The following is a 26,011-nucleotide window of genomic DNA, read 5'->3' as shown; positions in this document are numbered from 1 at the left end:
CTACAGGATTATTAATATTTCCCAAGAAAGACATGATCCTTCAAAAATTATATTTTCTTTGATCTTATACGGAGTGAGACAAAGCCACTATGAGGTCAGACAGTTCGTGGCCAGGAACCTGTAATGAGCAAAGACTAACCCATGTCAAATCGTCAAAACAGTAAAAAACAGAATTTCTGTAATAATATACACATTGAAAATATTTGTTGTGTACAGTGGGTCCAAAAATATAGAAATATGTCAAATTTAATTTAGTGTAAAAATAAGTACATCAAATGTAAAAATATACTTTTAAATTTTTTTAGAATAAAAAACTATCGTATGATTTCAGAAACATGGGGGGGGGAAATAATTGAATAAAAGGGATGCAATATCTATGAAGGTTAAACCATCGGATTTGGCCTGTCCAATAACCATACCTATAAGGTTTCCAGTTCCTATACGCAACTTCCTGTAAATTTAACAGTACTGCTAAACCCCATAACAAACATAAATTAGAACAAATAATCTCATCAGGCAGAAAGATAACATTTACTGATATAGATGGATAAACAAATTCTAGAGGTAGTAGAAACTAAATTTAACGCCAAAGTCAAATTTAGACGAGAAGAAAATACTACGATAGGATTTTGGCAACCTCCTTCCCCTCTTCCCCACGAGTAAACTCTCTCTTAGTTGCTGGGTAATTTGTACTTTAGCCTACTGAAAACATTTTTTATGCATTTATAACATTGAACAAACTAACAAATATATATTAATCTTTAATCTGAAATTGAGGATATTTTAAAAATTAAGACATAATGATTAAAATATAAAACATTGAGTTTATTTTCAGTACTTTTTTTTCGGTCATTAGCTTTCAAGAATTTATTCCACAACAAATTTTTCAAAGCAAATTAAAGAGCAGCCTTAAACCAAAGATGAGCAGAAATAAAGTCAAATAATTTTCCAGCCATAAAACTACCATAAATCAACATTTATAAATATATAAAACCCAAAGCCAACCAAAATACAATAAATAGCTGAATCAAAGCTAAAACGAGCAGAATCTAAGAGGAAAAGGGCTTAGCCCCTCGTACCTTCTAAAGAACAAAACATAATTTGTACTTCACTGAATGCTGAAAACATATTGACAGTGTATATATATATATATATATATATATATATATATATATATATATATATATATATATATATATATATATATATATATATATATATATCATGAAAAGAGAAATCACCAATGCTACAGCACAAACACAAAAAAAAAAAAAGAAAAAAAAAAAAAAAAAAAGACAGAAGGAGAAAAGGAAGACTGTTTTCCTAAATTAGTGATTAATATAGACCAGCACTTGAATGAGGCCTTAACCCTACTCATCCATACAATCACATAGGTCAAACCGCATAGCCACACACAATCAACCATAAAGAATAATCTATGGACAGGCAGTCATGTCGTCAATAAGTATAAGTCGTCATTTACCGAACAATAGAAAAAATAATATAGAAAAATTTCAGAGGCAACACCCAACATAAGGGCTCATCAGGAGAATACACTGGCCTATATAGGGTTTCGCCACTCTAAATTCTCTATAATATTGGATATATTAAAGTTAAAAAAGCAAAAATGTGTTTTGTTGGCAACTTTTTTCACAACCAAGTATATAGTGTTTTTTGTTGTTTTTTTAATTTAGTTTTAAAGTGACACAAACTTTCCATGAAAGTTTCTACCGTATACCCTATTCTAGTCCTAAGATATTCTAGTCCCGAGTCTGTGCATCTTGACAATCTTGTCTATTTTGTCAACCTGTATGCAATTCAATTATTTTGATTTATTTCAATACTAGCAGTAATAGTAGAAGTAGTAATAATAGAAGCAGTAGCAAAAATGGTAGAAATATTGATATCCCTATGAGTTTCAGCTTAATGCCCTAAGGCGTCACTGGGATATTGCTAACCCACCCATTTGGTAACCCACATGTACACAGTGCGTTTTGATGCAATTCAACACAGCGCCCATCGTTCCCTGAAAATTTAACTAGTATCTCCAGCATTAGCACAACAGTAATAGTATTAAAAGTGAGCCCTAATAATATTCACACTATGCCTTTTTGTTTCTTTCAATATCCCTTCCTTATGTCCTGACAGTTTCAACTTAACACTTTAAGCCGTTCTTGGGGTACTGCTGATGTAGTCTTTTGACAGCCTGCATGCAGATATCGAGTTTCAACTTGGCTCAACATACCCCTCAATATTTTCTGGTAATTTCTCCCAAATACCCTTAGCCTTAGTAGTAGTATTAGTAGTAGCAGAAGAAACAGTATTAATAGAATGCTTATAGGACAATTTTGTTGGTTTAACATCCCTTCAGCAAGAATTGAAAGTTTCGACTTATTACTTTGAGCTGCTTCTTAGATATAGCTTTTACACCCTTTTAATAGCAGGCATCCATAATGTGTTTCAGTTTAGTTCAGCATCCTCTTCAACATTCCCTGAAAGTTTCATCGTAATGCCCTTAGCTTCAACAGTACTAGAAGTAACCGTCGTAATAGAAGTTATAGTAGTAGCCGTTGTAGTAGTAGTAGTAGGAATTAAGAGAGAGAGAAAGATGGGTTTATTAATATAAATAATACAACAAAACAAGCAAATGGCCCGAAGCAAAGCTTGTTTGGGCTTACAACCCCAATACACATACATATAAAACAATACGAAAAAGAAGAAAAAATAAAAAGAAAAGAAAAGGAAAAGAAAAAAGAAAGAAAGAAGAAGAAGAAAAAATCAATTACCCTGCATTTCAATCGAAACGGATTTACACTTCAAAAGAGACAAAACAAAAAGAAGCTAAAACCACTTAACCAGTATCGCCAAAATCAAAACCAACATCTTGGCTCCACTTGAGGTCCACTCAACTATCAAAACCATAAATATTAAGGCAAAATAGCTTTAATTCCCGCCGAAACTCAAGAAAGCTATCCAAGTTTCTCAAAGTCGTAGGTAAACAATTCCATGCATGGGGTCCTAGATGCCGAATAGAGAATTGAGATCTACGAGTAATAGTAAGCGGACGACGAATTATATCGGACTGTCTCGTAGAATGTGTATGAATATCACTTCCTAATTCAAACATACTTTCAAAACATATTGGTAAACAATTTTGAAAATATTTATATATAAACAGGCTTCGATAAAAAATAATAAGTCCTGCTAAAGGCAAGATTTTGCAATCTATATACCTCTTTTGTACCGAGTCTTTAAAACCTACACCACATAACACTCGAAGCGCTTTATTCTGCAAAACTCGAACACGATCGAGATGAGAAGGAAATGTACTACCCCAAACATTGCAACAATATAGCAGATAAGGATGAATTAAGGAATAATACATTGTTCTTAAAATATCTCTTGGGAAAATATACTGCAACTTTCTTAAAATGCCAACATTCCTAGCGAGTTTAAGACTAATATAATCTATATGTTCTCTAAAGCTGAGACATTCATCAATTAAAACTCCTAGATATTTTGTACAATTCATTCTTAGAATACCCATATCAGCAATATTAAGTCTGTCTATCCAAGGGTAATAATTTGAGCTCCTACCATACAATAAAAAGCAAGATTTACTATAATTCAAATTTAACTTATTAAGCTTCATCCAATTGTGTACAAACTCCAGACAAGAACTAATACGACTCAACAGCTGAATTCCTGTTCGTGCAGCCACAGTTATATGAGTATCATCCGCAAAGCTGGGGACAATTACTTTTTCCCCGTCACATCCAATGTCAAGATCATACGAAATCATATTAAAAGCTCTACATAAATCATTTATAAAAATTAAAAATAACAGGGGACCAAGAACAGATCCTTGAGGTACTCCAAATTTAACACTACTGACTGAAGAAACATTATCTCCTAGTTGTACATATTGAGTTCTTTCTTTTAAAAACGAGGACAGTAATTCAAGAAATGGTCCTCTAAAACCGTAATTTTCTAATTTGGCAATGAGTATAAAATGGTCAACGCAGTCAAAAGCTTTTACAATATCAAGAAAAACAGAAGCGACTTTCATACCATTATCCAACGCATCATTCACAAAAGTTGTCAAAAATAAAACAGCATGCTCAGTAGATAAACCCTTCCGAAAACCAAATTGATTTGGATTAAAAAATGATTTACTCTCCAAAAATTCAACCATTCTTTTAACTATCAATTTCTCAAACAATCTAGATACTACTGGTAATAAAGAAATGGGCCTATAATTTCCTAGTACATTTTTATCTCCACCTTTATAGACAGGAATAACTTTTGCAATTTTAAAACAACTTGGAAACACCCCAGTCCTTAAACATTCATTAAATAAATACACTAAATGACCGGAAATAACAGGGTAAATATACTTTAAAGTTTTAACTGTTACAAAATCAGAGCCTGAAGCTCTAATTTTTAAATTTTTCAATGTTTCAGAAAGCTCAGAAGCGTTGATTGGCTTCAAATACGCCGAAACATCACTTGCATTCGATAAATATTTCTTAAAACTACCTTCATGCTCAGAAATAACTATACTTTGGACCAAATCCTTTCCCACATTAGCAAAATGACGGCACATTCTATCAGCAGTTGTACTATCATTATGTATACCGTCAGGAAATATACCATCATTATTAGGACTTACGACGGATTTTTATAATTGCAGTGATAGTTATAAAAGCAGCAGCAGTAGTAGTACCAGTCGTAGTAGTAGTAGTAGTAGAAGTAGTAGCATACAGATATTGCACTTTGGTTAGTTCGAAACCCCCCTTAGCTTGCCCAGAAAGTTTCAGTTTAATACCCAAGAGTATCTCTTGGATATTGCTGATACACTCTTCTGAAAACCTGAATACACAAAGTGTGCATTGATTTAGCGTAACTTTGCCCTTGGTATTCCCTAAAAGTTTAACCTTTTGGTTAGGTAGTAGTAGTTGCAGTAATAGTAGCAGAAGTAGCAGCCGTAGTAGCACTAGCAGAATACACAAAGTGCTTTTTGGTTTGTTTAATATATCTCTCACCCTTTACTTTAAGGTTTACCTGAGAATTTTCACACGCATCCTTTGGACAACCTAAATGCATACAGCGGGTTTTGACTTAGTTCAACGTCCCCTTAAATATTCTTTGAAAGTTTTACCTTAAAATCTTTAGCCTCAGTAGAAGTAATAGTCGTAGCAATAGTCGTAACATGCACACAGTGCCTTTTGGTTGGTTCAACATCCCTCTTAATATGCACCGTAATTTTAAACTTAACGCTCTCACCCGTTTCTAAGATATTACTTATATGTCCTTTTTAAAACATGCACGCATTTAGTTTGTTTTGATTTATTTGAAACTCTCTTTAAGCATTCCCTGAAAGTTTTGCCTTAATAGAGTTAACCTCACTACAGTGCCATGCACACAACAACATGCACACAGTGCCTTTTGGTTGGTTCAACATCCCTCTTAATATGCACCGTAATTTTAAACTTAACGCTCTCACCCGTTTCTAAGATATTACTTATATGTCCTTTTTAAAACATGCACGCATTTAGTTTGTTTTGATTTATTTGAAACTCTCTTTAAGCATTCCCTGAAAGTTTTGCCTTAATAGAGTTAACCTCACTAGTTGTAGTACCCATTTTAGCAGTAGTGGTTGTTGCTGTAGCAAAAGTAGTAGTAGTAGGCAAATAGTGCCTTTCGGCTACATAAAAATCCGCCTCAACGTCCCCTGAAAGCATCAAAAAGCCGTTCCTGACATATTGCTGCTATATCCTTTTGACAATGTGTGTGCTGATAGTGCATTTTTATTAAATTCGACACACCCCCAAACATTCCCTTAAAGCTAGACCTTAATGCCCTTAGTTTAAATTATAGAAATAGTTGTAGTAGTAGCAATAGCATTACTACCAGCATGCACCTAGCACGTTTTGTTTTTGTTTCAACGCCCCACTCAAGGTCAAATATACCCCTCCCCCTTTTCCAATAACAAATAATAAACATAAATAATGGTTGTATTGCATAACTTAAAGCTATTGTCCTTAGTGCTATGGGGGGTTGGCAATCCGAGGGACATTGTTATTGAGCCTTTTAACTATTCTGAACAATTTGGCTAGCTCGGAATTTTGATTGGATGAGTCTTAGGAATGAAGGGGTGTGATAGGGGCTGGTTACCTTCTAATCACTTTTGACTCTCGGAATGGGCAATAGAATTTTGCATTTAAAATTGAGGGAGCTCCTTCGGAAGTTTCTACGACGACTCCTTCAACTCGAAGCACCTTGGTGAAAAAATAATAAAAAATACTTTGTACCCACTTTACTCCTTACATGGGCAGTGCTGTTGCAGTGGCTAGGATTTTGATTGATAGAGTGATTTTTTTTATCTATCTAATTTAAAATTAAACCAGGCGGTTCAAAATATATACAGATTCTAAAAAAAAAAATGCAAATGACGCTGCAAATTGCAATGACGCATGCACCTGCCTGTATAAACTGTATAGATGTTGTAAGGAGACGGAGTAATAGCCATACTCTCGTTTTTAGCACTTTCTGTTAGTTTAAATTTCACTAAAGTGCTCATTTTCGTTTTTGCTAGTGTCAGGACTGAATAGTATCAATAGCGGTAGTAGCAGTGAGTTTGAATGTGGCTCTTATTTTTTGACAAAAATAATACTTTTTTTTAAGTTTTTATTTTTAATTGATTTCTAGTAAAGATAGCGGATGCAGAGAATCTGTAAGAAATATTGTACCTACGAAGAATATCCAAAAATTAGATAACGCTACAAAATTAAAAATAAACAAGGTATAAGAAAAGATCACATACAGTTGAAAGCCATACTTATTTACTACTTTTCAATGTAATTGTCACTCAAATTTAGGCATTTGTCATACCGGTGAATCAGCTTGGCAATACCTCCCTCATAAGGCTTTTCCGCTCGGATCTTGGTTTTGTGGGTTTCTGTCAAAATTTTAGGTACCCATCTTTCACAAAACCTACAGTAACCGAAGGTATCATTCCTGATTTCGGAAAACGAACTTCGCAAAACTTACGGAAAACTAAGTCTGAGTTCCGTTATTGTGAATCTTTGGTTCTCTCGGACTATCGCATCGAATTTTTGAATAATTTCAGCAGTTATATGCTGAGTAATTCACTTCGCTATTCATCATGAATATTTGCTTTGCCATTTCTAATCGAATGCACTATTTAAGCACTCTATCTATAGTGATAATGTTGTCCCCACACACTTTACAAATATGCCGATAGATTTCTATCGGTTCACAATTTTTGTTTATTGTTGTTTGTATATTGTGGTTTGGGTGCAGCTCCTGTTAAACTGTAGTAATAGTCTAATCCAAAATGGGAAGAGGAAAACCCCACCAAATTGTAGCTTGTTAGCTATTGGCTTAGATTTATTATTATTCATACAAATAAGCCATGCTGGCCCAGATCCAATTTGACAAAATGGAATAGCGTATCAAGAAAGATGGTTATTGAAACTTTACTATCATAAAATTTTATAAATTTTAATATAATTCGTAAAACAATGTCTTATTATAATTATAAAATATTAAGACTGTATTGAAATTTATTCAAAAAAGTTTAAAAGAATTTATAGCAAGATCTATAGATGTTAAATATAACTTTTAATATTTCATGTATTTGTTTTAGCTTTATATTATGATCTTATTTCCTTTATTTATTGAAATTAATACCATCAATGTATTTAGCTTTTCTTCATAGGTCTTGTGTGGAGTGAAATCAAGCAGCTGTGGGATGTTGGTCTCCAAGAATATTCAAGTGATATGTGGAATGTCATTGATTTTGTTACTAATGCCTTATACGTAGCTACTATTTCCCTCAGGGCTGTAGCATATTATCTAGTAAGTTATATTTCTTATATAATAAGATATAGGAAAAAATAAATATTAAAGACATTTAACATAAAAGGCCTTGTAAAAAAAGAATCAGAGCTAACGCTCTAGTGTTACCCTAGCAAAGATCCAAGTGTCTCCTTTTTTGGCATTATTATTTTTTGGGACCTTGTCGTATAGATGGATGGTCGTATCATCTTGGAAATGGGCTAATTCACTTGAAAGTTAAAGTGACCTCTGTAATGGTCCAAAGTAATGGGAAGGCAACAAGTCTCCCTCCCATACTTTTTGTTTTGCTTCCCGGCTACCGTAGCCTCCCATAGTATACTGAAATTCCATTTTTTTTTGTAAATGACGAAAGGTCCAATAAATATGGTTCCAGAGATGACATGGCTCTAGAGCCTCAGGCTACGGAAATCGTCAAGTATTAACAGATAGGCTTGACAATGCAAATAGAGGGACGTGGCTGTTCAATTGGCTAAAAAAGTTCATGTATTATTCCTCGGTCTAAGAGGAACACACAAAGAGGAAGGTTTTAGGGGGCCCAGGTTTGTGTTAAAAAGCATTTTGTCCTTGACCAGCCTTATACACACAGCTGTAAGTGCTTTCAAACATCAAAAACAAGGAGAACAATAGGGAATTTTTTAAGACAGTGGGAAACAAATTAGAATGAATATTTTTTATTAGATCTTCGTCGTTATTTATTTCAGTGCTTTGGCCGACAGAAACCAAAACTAAACAAAAGTTATTTAGGGCATAGGTCGCCAAAAGATGAAGCCCAAGAAATAGTCAAAACTGTTTTGTCCGGCTAGTTCGAAGTTTTGCTTTGAAGGAATAAGCCCTCTAAAAGGGCCAGTTTTCGTCTGTTTGGCTTGAAACTTATTTGCTTAGATATTGATACTCAGGATGGAAATACACAAAAATAATTAAATGAGAAATCATTCCCCCTGATCACTGGTCCAGAAATTGGATCAAAATTTAATTTTAGTCAGGACGCAAGTCCCCAAGCTGTGGATTCCAAGAAATGGCCCAGAAACTCTTTTTCAATTTTTTTTTAAGCTTTCAATATCGCTAACTCGCCTTAGGAGACCAAACACTGAGTTGGTGGGAAGGTTGATCTTAGAGGCTTGGAAATGAGCCAAATCAGTTATTTTTCCGAATCCATTTGAAAACTAAAATTGTATGCCACTAGACAAAGAGGAACCTAATGTAAAAAATAATTCGAGACATGGTCTAAAAAAAAAATAGACCTATGTTGCCCGGGCAACCTGAAGTGTTGCGGCAACCTTTGTCCGGCTTTGCCGACTAAAGTGTTTGGTTTTGTTTCTTCGCTATCGATCAGTAATCACATGATCAAAGGCTATTCCTCAGCGTTGAAAAAACAACAACAAAATAGTATCGAAAGAAGGGTCTAAATTGACTTTGCAGCCAGTTGAAGTTTTTCCTTTTCAATCGTAGACATCGTGACGAATGAAAACTCGGAACAATATCTTATATAATCTAGTTGGTATTATAAAGCTATCCCTAACTTTTCAGGATCAAAATACCATAGATGACATTCTATTAATTATAACGAAACTATCTTAATGTTTTACATTCACGTTTGTGCTTGTTTCTTCACTATCAGTTAAATGATGAAGTTGTCAGCCTATTGAAGTTTTTAAAACGGTTTGTTCAAACAAGAACGCCATCAGTTATCATATAACCAAAGGCTATTCCTCAGCGTTGAAAAAACAACAACTACAAAATAATATCGAAAGAAGGGACTAAATTGACTTTGCAGCCAGTTGAACTTTATCCTTTTCAATCGTAGACATCGTGACGGATGAAAACTTGGAACAATATCTTATATAATCTAGTTGGTATTATAAAGCTATCCGTAAATTTTCAGGATTAAAATACCATAGGTGACACTAATTATTACGAAACTACCTCATTGTTTTACGTAATCGTTTGTACCCGTTGCGTAAACACTTAATTCTGTCAGATTTAAAGAGATCGAATACAATGTGCACACCAATTTGCACAAATTTCTAGCCCAATCTGAACAGATTCTTACTTACAAATCCCTCTCCCGTGATAGACATCAGGTTCACCGGAAACAAATAAATGGATACATCAACTAGCAAAAGTTGCAAACTCCTCATCGCTGAAGATGATTGTAGCCCAACAGCCGATTATTACTTACAAATTCCCTACATGTCTTACCACTGGAACCAAATTGGCTTAACCATCAAATACACCGGAAACAAATAATAGGTATATCAATTAGCAATGTGGCAAACCCCTCATTGCCGAAGATGATTATGAGCCAACAGCCGTTTCTTGCCCAAAGTGAACCGATTCTTACTTATAAGTCCCTCTCCCATGATGGGCATCAAGTTCACCGGAAATAAATAAATGGGTACACCAACTAGCATAGGTGCAAACCCCTCATCCCTGAAGTTGACTTTAGCCTAACAGCATATTATTACTTACAAGTCGCCTACATGTCTTACCACTGGAACCAAATTGGTTTTACCATCAAATACACTGGAAACAAATAATAGACACACCAACTTACAAAAGTTGCTAACCCCTGATAGCCGAAGGTGCTTATTACCTAACAGCTGACTGTTGCTTACAAGTCCTCTATATGTCTCACAATTTGTATCGGCCTAGATTTCGTTCCAGTGTGTACCCTACAAAGAAGTTGTCAACCCCTTGATACTTTCAAACTGGTATACCTCATACTTTCAAACTGGTATACCTCTACCAAAAACTGGATGTCATTTACTTTGATCAGCTCACCAAAAGCTATCGATTGCCGTCGAGAAAAAATTATATCTCTCCTAGTTCAAAAGATTGATTTTTTTTTTTTGCCGTAGGCCAACTTTCTAACGTCACCACATAGAAAGGAGCAAAGGATAAGCTCCAATTTCTTTGGCAATGAGAGAACTTTTAAAGTGTATTAGGCGTATCTGATACCATTTCTCTTCCACAATCCCAAGTCCGAAAAACCGAATGATAAACTCAGCTGAAATCACGAACAGAAATGGGTAGAAACAATAGATGGCAGCACTTTCGGACCCGTGGGAAAATGCCACATTTTTGCTTCTGTAAATTTTTTTATTTATCACTCAAAGAATATATATTGGCTGTGGGGCCGGGTAACTGCCGCATATGTTTAACACTTATAGATTTTAGTCCATCTTCAATTTGAAAGTGGTGCCTGCCTGCTTGCCTGCTAGAACGGAGCTTTCACTCGAAAGCTGAATCATGGTTTGATGAAACGAAAGTTTGGCTGCACAACTTCAGATACTCCTCTCTGACATAGGCTATAGAACTCCACTTCATTTCGCACACCATAGGCTCTAGCTCGTGGACAAGCAAAAACCATCCTTTTAGGCCCCAGGCAAGAGTTCTGCGGAGCTTTCCAAAATGTAATGTCATATTAATCAATCCGGCCTGAGGTCCATATTTTCCGTAAAAACCTCACAGGTTAGACCCTTACCAGTTTCCAGGAATAAGCTGAGATCGGCGGCTTAGGAAAAAACAAACAAAAAAAAACGGGACAAAACCAAAGTGTTGCTCTCGCAACACAATGACAACCAATAAGGGCCAAACACTTTTTGTCTGATTGGCTTCTTTATATATTATTTTTTTTTGTAATAATTATATCCACGACGCAGAAAACTTCTGCTTTTTGAGTTTATGACTTATGGTCCTGAATCCTTGGCTCAAGAGGACTGCAATGTGAAAGCAAAATAGGAAAAAAAGTTGTTCCCTACCAAAAAAGGCTTAAAGTTTGCCAGAAGACTATTAACTTCTAACGGCTTGAAACTTACATGAGCAAGCTACTGGGCTTTAAAAATGCACCTTATAAATTTAAATCTGACATCCTTTGGGTCAATGAGATCCCAATACACCAAAAGAATGGAAAACAATGTTGGTTTGCCTGAATATTGGACCCTTGAAAGGGCGTAAGATCTTTTTTTTAAACGGGTTGAAACCATAGGTCCCTGGTCGAGTGGACCCTAACGTGTCAGAAAGGGCTAAGCACTCTTTTGCGAACGAGCTTGAAATTTTCAGGTATCATTGCCTATTTTAAGAGGACCACAAACTTTTTGGAAAGGGCTATTGAACCTGGAAATGGGCCAAATACATTGTTTTTAGTGATAATATCAGAAGCTCGTATCCACAAATTCATTAATAAAGAACAGCACATCTTAATTCTTACATCTAGGCATCAATGGAAATTATTTGCTGGTATGGCTCCCCAAAAAGAGCCAAAAACATTTTATAAGTTCGAAACATGTATCTTTATGTCTTTAAGTGAATAGGACTTAGTCTCATGGGAAAAAATATAAATAACATTGCCCAGCAATAAAAAGCCAAAAAAAGAGCCAAGAAATTAGTTTACAAACCGCTTTGAAATTATAACTGTAAGTTCCAGGACCAAGGAAACTAATGCAAAATCACAAGTCAGGCTGGGGCTCCAGGCATCAAAATTTTGGTTACCCCTAAAATGGGACCCTAAAAAGAGCCTAAAAACCATTTTTGAACGACTAAAGACTTAAACCGGAAGTCCCTGGCCAGCTAGATTGCCTAATTTACAATAGGTGAATTGTGCTAAAAATCCTCTGGATAGTAAAGAAAAATAGAAATACCATCAGCAGAATCCCAATGAATAACTTCTCATGAAGCGCAAAGAATAACCGAAGAATAACCCGCAAAGAATACAGTTCGTCACCTCGGTGAATAATGATGACGATATATTGCAGCCCTGCTTTCTCTGGCTTAACCAAAATACATTTTGTGAAGCAACCTTTTTATTTACTGTACATGTGGCATTATAATATAACTCTTCAATCATGTTTACATTTTTGGTTGGAATATCTAATACAACATAATTTTTAAAATGGCCCATTATGTATTGAGTTGAAGACCCTCTTAACATATTATAAGTATACAAATCAGCCATTCATAGCATTTTTTGAGTAGAACTCTCAGACTAACTATCAAGTCCCAGAACAATCTTTTTACATGTCTGTTACTCAAGTCTTTGAACTTTCTTCGTTCTACTGTAAACTGTGGTGAGAATAATTTAGGACAGCACTTTGCTATCAGCTCACAGCAATTATTACATTTAGCACTTCTCCTTTTTCCAACAATTATACACACGGTATAAGTTCAAATTCAAACTTAATTTGAGCTTGGCAACATTTACCGCATTTCAATGGTTCTGGAGGTATACAATCGTCACCAGCTGCCTTTCCACTCTTCAAGGTTTTAAGGCCCTTTTATAATTTAATAAGTAGCAAAGATTCTGCACATACTCCAAGACTAAACAACAATTAATCAGGGATATTTGCAGAACCTGTGGGAGGTGCAGCACCTGATTTATAACGTCTGTAAAATTTCCCTTCTAATGTAGGGTCCTTGTCATTTGTCAGAGCTGGTATGACGTCTTTTAAACCACCAGCTTCAGTATTGGTCGAAGACAGCTTCAAAGAATCCGTTAATTAATTGGTTATGACATTCACAGTGTGGCTATATCCCCATCTGGTGGCAGCTTCAGCTTCTTCAGCCATTACCACACATACACACATAATTAGTCGCACACTCTTTTTGCTGTTTTGTCCGGCCCCTGTTTACCGAAGGTGGTTGAAGAAAAAGGAGGCCGAATAACCAGCTTTAGCGCTGGATGTCTCAGCATACAGTCATGCCACGTAGACACGTACACGTATTTTAGCAACAGAATTCCTTAGCACAAGATAAGACATGTCTTTGGTTTTGGTCACGGGTGCCATTCCTCGAGGCATAGACTACGAAAACTGTCAATGTTGTAGAGAAGAGTTATATTTGGTTTTGGTTACGGTTGCCATTCGTCGAGGCGTTGACTAAGAAAACTGTCAATGTCACCAGTGAAGTAGTGGAACAGGTATGAAGAATAGGCTAACTAACTGGCTAGAAGTCCACTTGAGATTTTTTGTTTTGCCCAAAGGACTTGAGCTGTGTGAGCACTTACCTCCTTTTTTTTTTTTTTTTAATCTGACGACCAGAATTTACTATGTCTAACTATACAAAAGCCAAAAACCAGTAAGCACGGGCTCAAGAGCTACAGCCACATCAAGAAAAAACTTGTCGAAGGTTCTCAAGACACTGTTAAGCTTTACTGGGTGTTTTTCCTGATTAAGTGTTACAAATTTCCAGTACCTGATATAAAAACACTCGGCCGCAAAAATTCTGTCCCTGGGCTTGTGTTAGTCGTCGTCATAGAGGAGGTTGATCCGAGGCTAAGGGAAACTGTTTCTTGAATGAAGCCTCTCCGGCCTTTAGATGTTTTAGTGTGGTATAAGCCTTACTCATATTCCCAGTAATTTTGATCGTTTTAAATTTGCATTGATCATTTATTATAATTTGTCTTCATTTTTTCTTCCACTTATGGATTCATAGCAATGTTTGTCTTAAAGTTTTACTTGTTGTCACATTTGTTTAAGAAAGACTGCTCAAGCGCAAGGGTCGTTGAATTTTAATGAGAATTGTTTTCAAAGAATTTTCAAAGACTTTAGTGTAAAGAGTAAGGGATTGAGGAGAAGGAAGCTCCGCTCATATACGAAATAATTTCTGTTTATTTTGAATTAAATGATGCTTCTTACTTTCAGTTGAAAAAAAATGTTCGCTTGTTCAATATTATACTAACGCCTTTGGTATGATTCAATTGCAATGGAGGTTTCAATCTAAATATGATAGATCCGACGTCCCTTGTATCGGTGATGATTCTCTCAACTATACTGACCGTAAGAATTTTAGTAGCTTTACCTCTCGTGAACCATATTAGATTTTAAAAAAAAATCAAGTTTTTCAACTGAAAATAAAAACCAACATTGAAACTTAAAACGAACAGAAATTATTACGTAGATAAGGGGGTTCGCCCCTTCGTCGTTACTTCGCTCTTTACGCTAGTTCGAATTTTCAAGTTCGAATTTTGTTCCAATTCATTACTACTTACAACAACTACTACTACTACTACTACTACCACTAACAACAACTCACCGCAGCACAAGGCCGCCTGAGGCCAACACAGCTACCCACGATCCTCCTCCATCCCAATCTATTCAAAGCATCCCTCTTTACACCCTCCCAATAAGTTCCCATTTTCTTTAAATATTTCTTTATGACATCTTCCCTCCCCAGACGAGGACGACCTGCTTTCTGTTTAGCCCTAGACGGTTGGGCGAAAGGGACAATCTTCTGCAATCCGTCATTCTTCATCCGCAGAACGTTCCCTAACCATCTCAACCTATCTTTCATTATAGCCCTAGAAAGTGGAATTGAAACACACTTTTCGTACTGCCTACTGTTTGAAATACGATCAGTCAGTCGGATAACCAGAACAATCCATAGGCAATTTCTCAGGAAAAAATCTAGTAAATCTTCATCTGCTTTTCGAGGCGCCCATGCTTCAGAACCATATTTGACAACTATCCTCACTGTACGTTTCAGTCTTCTAATCTTGGTTTGCTGACTTATGTTCCTAATCTTACAAATTTTTTTACTTGTGGAAAAACACCATGAGCCTTGGTTATTCTACTTTGAACATCCTCACTGCTCCCACCATCTTTACTAAAAATATTACAAAGGTAAGTGAAGCTACCCACCCGATTAATCTTTTCATTACCCAACGTCACATTTTCATCGTCACTTATTCCTAGCCTTAGTGACTTAGTCTTCTTAACATTAATTTTAAAACCTATTTCAGTACCACGAAATTATAAAATTTCTAAAAGTCGCTTGTTGCAATAAAGCAAACTCTTATGGTTGCAGTCATAGCCATAACCGAGTAAAGAATAAACGATGGCTCATGACAGCCAGAAGTTTCATTCTTTCTCTCATCTTCGCACTAAAATACGGCATAATTCTTGATCGTTTTAAGTTTTAATGTCAGTCTTTCCTTTCATTTGAGAAAAAAATTGTTCGTTTTTTTTAATTTAGTATCTTTTTTTGTCTAATGTCTTTTAACGCTAAAGTTTTTGTTTCTAAGTACTTTCAAAAGAGCTATTTATTCTAATTAGACAGCCTTTGTAATCAAGGGGTCACTCTTAAAAAAATGGAAAAAGTTTCAAACTTTAGCGTTCGAAATTTGTTCGCAATTTGTTCCAATTCTTTAAGAATGACCGTTTAATTACAAAGGCAGTTTAACTAGAATAAATAGCTCTTTTAAAAGTACTAAAAAGAAACTTTAATGTAAAAACGGGGTATTGACGATGAGACAACCGCCTCATATACGTAATAATTTCTGTTCGTTGTTAGTTTTAATGTTGCTCCTTACTTTCAGTCGAGAAAACTTCTTTTTTTAAATTTGATTCAAATATTCGCCAATTTCTGTTGCTCAAAATCGAATGCCCGTTGTGACACTAAAATAAATCATCACTAAATATTACAGTCCTAATTCTTTAAAAAAGATTCTAATAGGGATTTTGAGCCTGCTGTATACAGTAAAATGCCACTGAGTCGTTTTAATAAGGTTAGCTGTTTATCCGAGGTAAAAACTTTTCACAGTACAGGACACTAGTTTTCCTGACTAGATCAAGAAATCAGACTGAGAGTTCACCAGATTAACGATTGTCATAGATGATGCTCTTGCATATTGTACAAGAGTAAATTCCTCCTTTCTAGTAGTACAATTCGCAAGAAGTGGATTGATGAAACACAGCTTAAGGCTAGTGTTTGATGAGCAAACTTAAAGCTGAGTTAGTATAAATAGGTCTACTACTGTCGAATGGGACTGAAAGATATTTCTTGACATTATGTGGACTTGATAAATTTCCTGTAATAATCCCAGCAGATCATTTGGACTGTTAATTGTTGCTCCTAAATGCTGGCAGAAAATCCTATTAATTATGGTTAAATTACGTTAGAATTACGTTGTGATTAGCTTTACTTAAGATTCGATATTACAACCACTATGAAACAACTACCATATATTTTTTTTAATTAAACCTTTAGTATTTTTTTATGACTGTTTGTCAGTAGTTCTTTTATTGACAATGTTTTTCAGGTGCAAATCACTATGAAACAATCTATCACTATCACTTATAACCCTCTCACTATGAAACAACTACCATATTTTTTTGAAAAATAAACCTTTGGTAATATTTTTTTACGACTGTTTGTCAGTGGTTCTTTTATTGTTAATTTTTGCAGGTGGAAATCTCTATGAAACACCCTATCACTATCACGTGCAACAACCATATTTTTTTTATGAAACCGCCATATTTTCATGAAAAAACTCATATTTGTTTCTTAAAAATAAACCTTTAGTAATTTTTTTATGATTGTTTATCAGCGGTTCTTTTATTGTCAATTTTTTTCATGTGAAAATCTCTATGAACCAGCCTATCACTATCACATACAACCCTATCACTATGAAACAACTACCATATTAAAAAAACAATAAACCTAGTAATTTTTATATGGCTGTTTGTCATTGGTTCTTTTATTGTCAATTTTTTTCAGGTCCAAATAACTATGACACAACCTATCACAATCACTTACAGCCCTATCACTATGAAACAACTACCATATTTTTTTTTGAAAAATAAACCTTCAGTAATATTTTATGGCTTTTTGTCAGTGGTTCTTTTATTATCAATTTTTTCAGGTGCGAGTCACTACTAAACAATTAATCACTATCACTTACAACCCCTATAACTATGAAACAACTACCATATTTTCTGAAAAAATAAACCTTTAGTAATTATTTTATGACTGTTTGTAGTGGTTCTTTTATTGTCAATTTTTTCAGGTGCAAAAAGAAGTTGAAAAAAATCCAAATATCGCCCTATTACCTCGTGAGCAGTGGGATACTTGGGATCCAATGCTTCTTTCTGAAGGGCTGTTTGCAGCAGCAAATATTTTCAGGTATTGTACTGTCATTTCTAACACAAACATACCCGTTTTTATCAATGGATCTTATTTAATTTTATGTGGGCTTAACATTTATTTCTTACGATCTTCTTCAACCTATGTGATTCAAGGTTTTCAACTCTAAGCTGATCAAGCGTTCGTAAGCCATCGAATTGCGCTAGATAACATGACGCAAAGTATTATTGTGGTAAAAAACTTAAGTAAGACGCAGAAAAATTCAAGTTCAACAATATTAACTGCGGTTAGACTTAACACATACAAAATATAATTTTTCCAAAAGAAAAGATAATAAATCAGATTAAAGGAAAATATAACTTTCAACCCAAATAAAGTCAACCCGAATCATTGAAAGGGCTAGTGCCAGGTTTGCCTCTCACTCACTCGGACAATCTGTTTCGGCTTTTACTACAATTAGCCAGGGCTTGATGCCCTCAACTACTTGATTTTAATTCAACTCCTAACAAAATAAAAACCTTAACCAAATCAAAATATTCAAACAACCTGACTGTAAAAGAAGAAATAATTTCTAATGTATCTCAGGGATATACCTTCATAGGCCTTTCTCATGGTTCTGAGATACTAAAGACAAAGCCACTTGAGAACAAAACAGGTTCAGACACTCCACCTCAATCAAACAGTTCGTGGTGACGAACTATAGTAAGGAGCGACCCGGCTCAATAGTAACCGAAATTCTAAAAAACGGAATTTTTATAATAATAGTTACATCAAAAGAACCATATTTTAATGCTGATTTTAAATATATAAGTTTCATTAAGTTTAGACTTACATATCACAAGTTACGAGCCTGAGAAAATTTGCTTTATTTTAGAAAATAGGGGGAAACACCCATTACAAGTCATAGAATATTAACGAAAATCATACCATCTGGTTCAGCATATCAGAAAACTATAAAGTAGAAGTTTCATCGCATTTTTTGCAACAAGACAGATCACGGATGCGTGTTTATTTGTTTTTTTTTCCAGGGGTGATCGTATCGACCCAGTGGTCCTAGAATGTCGTGAAAGGGCTCATTCTAATGGAAATTAAAAGTTCTAGTGCCCTTTTTAAGTGACCAAAAAAATTGGAGGGCACCTATCTTCTCATGCTCATTATTTTCCCAATATCACCGGATCAAAATTCTGAGATAGCCATTTTATTCAGCATAGTCGAAAAACCTAATAACTATGTCTTTGGGGACGACTTACTTCCCCACAGTCCTCTTGGGAGGGGCTGCAAGTTACAAACTTTGACCAGTGTTTACGTATAGTAATGGTTATTGGGAATTATACAGACAATTTCAGGGGGATATTTTTGATTGAGGGGAGGGGTTGAGGGGAAGGGGTTATGCGAAAGTAGATTTTCATGTATTAATATTTCATGGGAGAAGAAAAATTCCATGAAGAGGGCGCAGGATTTTTCAGGATTTTTAAAGAACAATGAAAAAATAAATATGAAAACGTTTTTTCAACTGAAAGTGGGGAGCAGCATTAAAACTTAAAACGAACAGAAATTATGACGCATATGAGGGGTTCACCTCCTCCTTATACCTCGCTCTTTACGCTAAAGTAATTTTATTAATTTCAACTACTTATCCTACGACCTTTGTGATTCAGGGGTCATTCTTAAGGAATTGGGACAAAATTTAAGCTTTAATGTAAAGAGCGAGGTATTGACGAGGAGTGAACCCCTTCATAAACTTAATAAAAACATACGAATATAGAAGTTCATTACGTAAGTTAATTCGTAAGTTACGTATATTTTTACTAATAAAGACGTTCGTAAAAAATTAAAAGTTCGAGTTGTCTTTTTAAATAAACCAAAAACTGGAGGGTAACTAGGCCTACTCCCCCACTCCTTTTTTCTCAGAATCAGCCGATCAAAACTATGAGAAAGCCATTTAGCCATAAAAATAAATTAATATGCAAATTTTGGTTTAATTATTCATGTGCGGAGAGCCAAAATCAGAATATGCATTAACTCAAAAACGTTCAAAAATTAATAAAAAAACAAGTTTTTTTTTAACTGGAAGTAAGGAGCAATATTAAAACTTAAAACGAACAGAAATTACTCCGTATATGAAAGGGGTTGTTCCCTCCTCAACGCCCCGCTCTTTACGCTAAAGTTTTTTACTGTTTTAAAAAGTAGAGTTGAGAGAAAGAGTCAAACTTTTGCGTAAATAGTGGGGCGTTGAGGAGGGAACAGTCCCTTTCATATGAGGAGTAATTTCTGTTCGTTTTAAGCTTTAATATCGCTCCTTACATCCAGTTTTTTTTTATTTAATCAACTCAAGGCTTCAATCTTAACCCCCTTTAATGAAGTTCCAATTTCTTTTAGATTTTTTTTTATAAAATCTCCTTAACTGCGTCAGAGGGAAAAAACTTCGGGAAAAAACTGCAATTTGTTAAGTAGCTTTAAAACTTCTGCTCATTTTAAGTGTCAAATTTGTTTTTTTTTTAATTTCATCAGATAATTTTTTTTTTCAAATTAATCCATACCCATTTTTAACATAAGGAAAAGGAGAAAAATAGGGGCTAATTACACTTCGTAAGATATTCCTCATTAATATTTTTCCAAATATACTGCCTTTGACACCTTATCATTAAGTAAAAATGTGACCGTAGTTAATTGCACAATTGAAAATGTCCTATGATACCAGTTTCACCACATTTGTTCATATCAGTTTTTTCCCTTAATATTTAAGGTGCTTTTACTTCCTAAAATCTATCATTTCATCATTAGATTAATTTGTTTAAAACTGTCAAAAGTGGAAATGAATACACCCTCTAGATCTGCAAATCGGACAGAAATCCAAGTATTGTAGAATATGAAAGTATATGTGCAATGAATTTAATTTCCTGAATGAGAAAAGAACCTTTGTAAATTAAAATAAGACTTAGTGCTTTTTATAATGATATTCGTACTATACCTAGACGGGTCAAATTGGTCGCAGTTTGGTCATGGAATTTGGTAGAGAGGGATTCGCTCCAGGAATCATCTAATTGCTTTAATCTTTACTTGCAATATTTAACTGAAACTCTAATTCTCTTATTTGTAATTGAAATGCCTAATAAATGCTTGTAACGTCCCATTCCTTACATTTTGGAATACATACTAACCCACAAATGTAGGACTGTCTCTATACAATACCATGCTGACTTCTCGCTGTTTCCACGTTGTTTCTGTTAATTAATTTTATACTATATGTAAAATAAATTTAATTTTACAGAGTCAAAATCCATTCAAAATTATGATTAAATGGACTATTAGAACATAGCTTGGTTCAATTATGAGATTGAGAATCCTGTACTGGGCGTGGGGGTTGGGGGAAATCGAGGGGGTATGTACTGCAGCATTAGTGGATAGTTTGGCTGATAAAAGCCCAGTGTATACGAGGTTTACCTCCGCCCACCCGAAAGCTTGTTTATGCTATACTATTTTCGTCTGCTGAAGCTTATTGCTGACAATTTTAGTAAAAAGCCAAGCACCAGAACTTATACTTATGACTATTTAATTTGTGTATATTCTTTATAATGTATTGCGTAATTATTTTAGATTCGACCAGTAGCGTGTTTGTTAAATAGTTACTTTTCTTCACTGCCGCTTGAATAGAACCTGCTTCAATAGCAACCCCTCTTCCCTTCCCCCCCCCAAAAAAAAATACTTTGGCTACGCCCCTGCCTCTTCCCATCCCATTCAGAGACGGCATGCTTTTGGTTTCGCCTAAAATGGACGGCCTAAAGAGTACAATCTCTGGCAGTCTTAGATCCTTTATCCGTAAACGCAATCTTATCTTTTTTTTCATAGCTCTAGAGAGTGGGGCTATTTTTTATAGTCAGAGAGAGTAGGATCGAGCCATATTTTCTGTACACTTTATTACTGGATATACGATCATGCAAATGAGTACTTAAGATTTTCTTAGGTATTTCCTCTGGAAAACATTTAACAAATTTTCCTCGGCCCTTTGCAACACTCCTGTTTCAGAAACATACTTGACCACTGTACTCAGCTTAGCTTCCCATATTCTAATCTTAGTACGCTGACTCATATCCCATAATCATCCAAACATCATCAACTATGAAAAAAGATCCTATCAAACTCCAAACTTTGAACCCCATTTTGAAATCTCCACCGTCTTTAGTTCTAATACTACCTGGGCGTGTGGACTTACTCACTAGATCAATTTCCTTGTTGCCTAATATCAAATAACAAACAGATTAACAAGATTAACAAGATTAACAAGTAACTAACAAAAAGATTAACAAGTAAAATATATTCTAAGATTTTGACAGGATTTTTGTAAAAGTATTTTTGCGGCAAATATATCCAGTTGGTTATTAAAATGGATCATTTACCGATTACCTTTTAAAATATTTTATCTGGAGGTCGTTTTGTTAAGCCATAAAATTAACAAAATTAAAGCAAGTAATTCTCACAATATTATCATAAAACAAAAGTTAAATTTATCATGGTGATTCATTCTTAAGCTTGGGAAAAAAATGTCGCTGGTTCCATTTGAATCTTCAAGGCTAGTCTTGATCCTTTGAATTATTAGTACCAAATTTATGATAGTCAATAAGGGGTGTCCCATGGACAGTTGCTAGAGTGCTAGAATTGCTAGAGCTTAAATTCGTGTTACACATCGATTTTCAGTGCTACAGTCAAAGAAAGTACCGTAGCTTTTGCCACGACATGCGCACAATTCGTTTAAGTGTTCTTTGATTTGTTTTTATGTCAAGTTTTTATTCTTATTTAATTTAAAAGAATAAAAAAGTATATCCTATGCTGATCGAAAGCTAAATGGGAAAATGCATGCGCCTAGCCCATATTTAAGTGTAATAAGATTGTTGTCATGCCTAAAAACTGTTAAAACATTTTTTTACATGAGACTCGTCATGTTAAGTCATTTTATGTGTCTATAGCGCATTCAAACTATCCGTTTTCCGGAAAGTGGAACCGATAGCAGGCAAAGCGGTCTGTATTTTCCTTTTTTCAAAAAAATAAAATAACTGATCGAGCTAATTAGCTATTCCAGGGTGTAGCCAGATGGAGTTTTTTTAAGGGAGGGTATAAGAAACAACTAAAATACACAAAACATTATTTATATGCTTTTTGTTGCATCTTTACGTGTCGGGCAAAATTTTAGGGGGAGGGCTTGCGAATCTTCCAGGCCCAAAAACGAAACGATGGGACGGAAGTAGTAGTCTCAGCTCCTAGTTTTCAGTTTTATTTTTCCAGAAACAGGATAGTCTGTACAGGCTATTATAAGAAAAGTATTTCACAGTCTGTGGAGAAACATCAAAATACGAGAGCAAGGAGTAGCTGCGGTTTTGCCTGCTTCTTGTTTCACAACTTTTTTGCTCACTTGGGAGCTTGCAGTGACCAAGACTTCTCTCTTCATGATGCATGAAAACTGAATTTTTTAGTACGACGTTGATAGCACATTTTGGTTAGGTCAACATCCCTCCAGTCTGTCCTGAATGTTTTAACTTGTTTTTCCAACTAACAAAATCTTCTAAGGGATAGATATCAAAACCATAATCTTTCTTGACTTAGAATCATGACTTAGCAACAATTCATTATGAATTTCTACAATGTTAAATGAAAATCAGAATTTTTTTGAAGATAGAAGAAATTATGTGTTCCTGACTGCCTGAGATCCAAGAAGCTTTACTTCAACACCACTTTAAATTCTTTTATTATCCAGGGATTCAGAAAACTAGCCTAGGCCTAATGGTGTGTACCAATGTACAAACTTCTGTAGTGTTTTGTAAATCTCCAATAGCTTAAACCAAGCATAAAATCCATTCTCTTGAAATCCATAGATCAACAGCTTATAGTACCCATAATTTTGTTCCAGTGGCATTAGTTTTATCCTAGGGTGATGACGAGTGTCTTCTTCTAGTAGAAGCACGTATTTTCTTTTTAGGACCCTTGTCTGGCTACATCAAACTTCGCATCGATCTTTCGAAACTAACGCTACAAAAGAATGGTCCGCAATTTGAAAAAAAAAAAAATGTTTGCCTTTTTTCAAACTCCTTGTTATTTCGTCCAACAAAACGAAAAAAAATTATAGCATCAAAGTGTTGCAATTTGGTCATGTAAGAGGTCGGCTACAATTGGTTATGGCCAACTGAAGAAATGTTGGTCTGACAGCCTATTCGAGTTCCTGACGATGGCAAACATTAGACCGGGCAAAGCGCAAATACTCGCCATGGATCGAAGCGGATGGACGAGGCAGAAATCACTTTCTACGCCGAGCAGCGCCTGGCAAGAGACAAGTAAAAAAGGTCAAAGTGCTATAGATGGCAACCTTTAGTCCAGTGCTAAGATTTTTAGGCATATACAAGAAACTGCAAGGCCATCTATTGAAATTCAGCTCTACAGTGTATTTATTTATGTTAAACCTAGAATCTTCATTTCACCCAGAACTTTACTAAAACTGTTTATGATAAAAGAAAACGGAATCTTGGCAGACAAGATTAATGTTATAGAATTAAAGTGATCTTCATGAACTATGTTTAATATGTTGTGTCCAAGTTTTGTTTTGAAAGAAAACTTATGCAGAATGCAATACAAATAGCTAAGAGATAACGTATAATAAAATATAGTTAAGTAATATTCAATTATAATACATATTATATGATAATTATTATTATTAAACTAATAGTTAAGAGATTCACAAATCAGTTCTTGTACAGAATTGTCAACTTATTGTGTAACAAACTGCTATTTTGTAAGACTTTACCGAGAAACTAGTCAACTAACGAATGAGCAATTTATAGTAAATTAAGCATTTACTTAAGTATAATAATAGTATAAGTATAGAAAAAATTACATTTAATCTAAAAAAAATGGCCTATAATTATAGTAATTTTGGGTTTCATGCTTGAGTTTAACCACAAATAAACCAAGAAATCCCTTGTAAAAAACTTTTGTTCTTTTCACATGGTTAGTATTTTCAGATTTGGCGTTATTTTAACGGTTCAAAATTTTAAATAACAAAAATAATTAAATGGAAGAACCGGTAAAAAAAAAAAGGCTCAGTTATTTAGATCCTCTTTCTCACTTATGCTTAAGGAATAATGTGATCAGCTAAAGAAAATTCGAAGATTAATGGCACAAAAATAAACCAATGGAATTAACAAATACTTTGTAAAAAGTTCAAAATGCAACATTATATACAATATTACATGTTCAAAACGAGAGGACCTTTGGGCCCTTCCCACCCTCCTGTGAAGTCTAAACATTTTAAAATTTTGCTACAGTTTTCGTAAAACTTACTTTCTTGTGTTTTTTTCTTTAGTTCCCCAGTTCGCCCTAAGTATTATGGTCCTTCTAAAATTCATTTTTGGGAATATTTTTGAATAATATTGTTGAAATATGGCCATAATTCAACATTGTTGAAATATGGACTGCCTAAACTCTGAAATTATAGTCATAAACATTTTTTGCTTAGCATTCAAATGCCTTATCTCGCTCACCACCCTGTCAGCTACATTATCATTTATTCGGGATTTACAGAAAATCGATGAAGCTAAAAAAAATAGCTTTATCTGTTTACAATAATGAATTTGCTTCGATAATTCTATAATGAATATTAATGGTTGAAACTAATCTTTATTACCAATTTTAAAACAAACTTAATTAAAAAAATCAGTCATACACTCGAATTCTCAGCTCCCAATATCAAAGCCTAATTAGATCAAATCAACAGCGTCGCACGCACCGATATTTGATGACTGAATGATGCTGGCAAACAATTTAGAAATTAACAATAGCTAACTTGAATAAGTATCATATGGAAAGATATCCGGAGAAACGGGACGCCCCCCCCAAAAAAAAGAGATCGTCTTTACGCTAATATAATCAAGGTCAGGTGGTATTAAGAGGTTATTAGGGGCAATTAGGGTAAGGTTTACTAATCTTTTCCTAGTGAATTTGCTATTGTTTTAGGGTACTTAATTTTATAATTTTGTAACTGTATTTAGTTCACCTCTAAAGTACAATTTAATCTAAAGAGTTTCTTAGTGAAATTTTTGATAAGTCATGCAAAATTTTAGATCAACAAGTTCAATTACGTGTCAATCACTACAAAGCTTGCAACTAGTTGAATGAATGTATTTACAGATTGGAATAACTTAGGCAACGAGGGATCAGGTTACAGGTTAGTCTTAGTATGAGCCAATTTGTAAGATTGCAATTTACAAATTTTTAAAAATATTTT

The 26,011-nt window shown here is 34.6% G+C and overlaps 1 protein-coding gene across 5 annotated transcripts in view; it reads left to right on the top strand.

Annotated features, from left to right (window-relative positions):
- LOC136041233 (transient receptor potential-gamma protein-like) overlaps positions 1-26,011 on the top strand; it is a 239,030-nt gene that overhangs the window by 180,954 nt on the left and 32,065 nt on the right. For all 5 annotated transcript variants that reach the window (XM_065725825.1, XM_065725827.1, XM_065725822.1 and 2 more), the window contains exons 11-12: positions 7,745-7,884; positions 17,666-17,781. In XM_065725825.1, coding sequence (XP_065581897.1) covers positions 7,745-7,884; positions 17,666-17,781 — 256 coding nt within the window. The remainder of the gene's footprint in view (positions 1-7,744; positions 7,885-17,665; positions 17,782-26,011) is intronic.

The sequence above is a fragment of the Artemia franciscana genome, unplaced genomic scaffold (assembly GCF_032884065.1).
Source record: "Artemia franciscana unplaced genomic scaffold, ASM3288406v1 PGA_scaffold_1180, whole genome shotgun sequence".
Taxonomy (NCBI): domain Eukaryota; kingdom Metazoa; phylum Arthropoda; class Branchiopoda; order Anostraca; family Artemiidae; genus Artemia; species Artemia franciscana.
The sequence above is the reverse complement of the archived record's forward strand: the minus strand, read 5'-3'. Positions and strand labels throughout refer to the sequence as shown.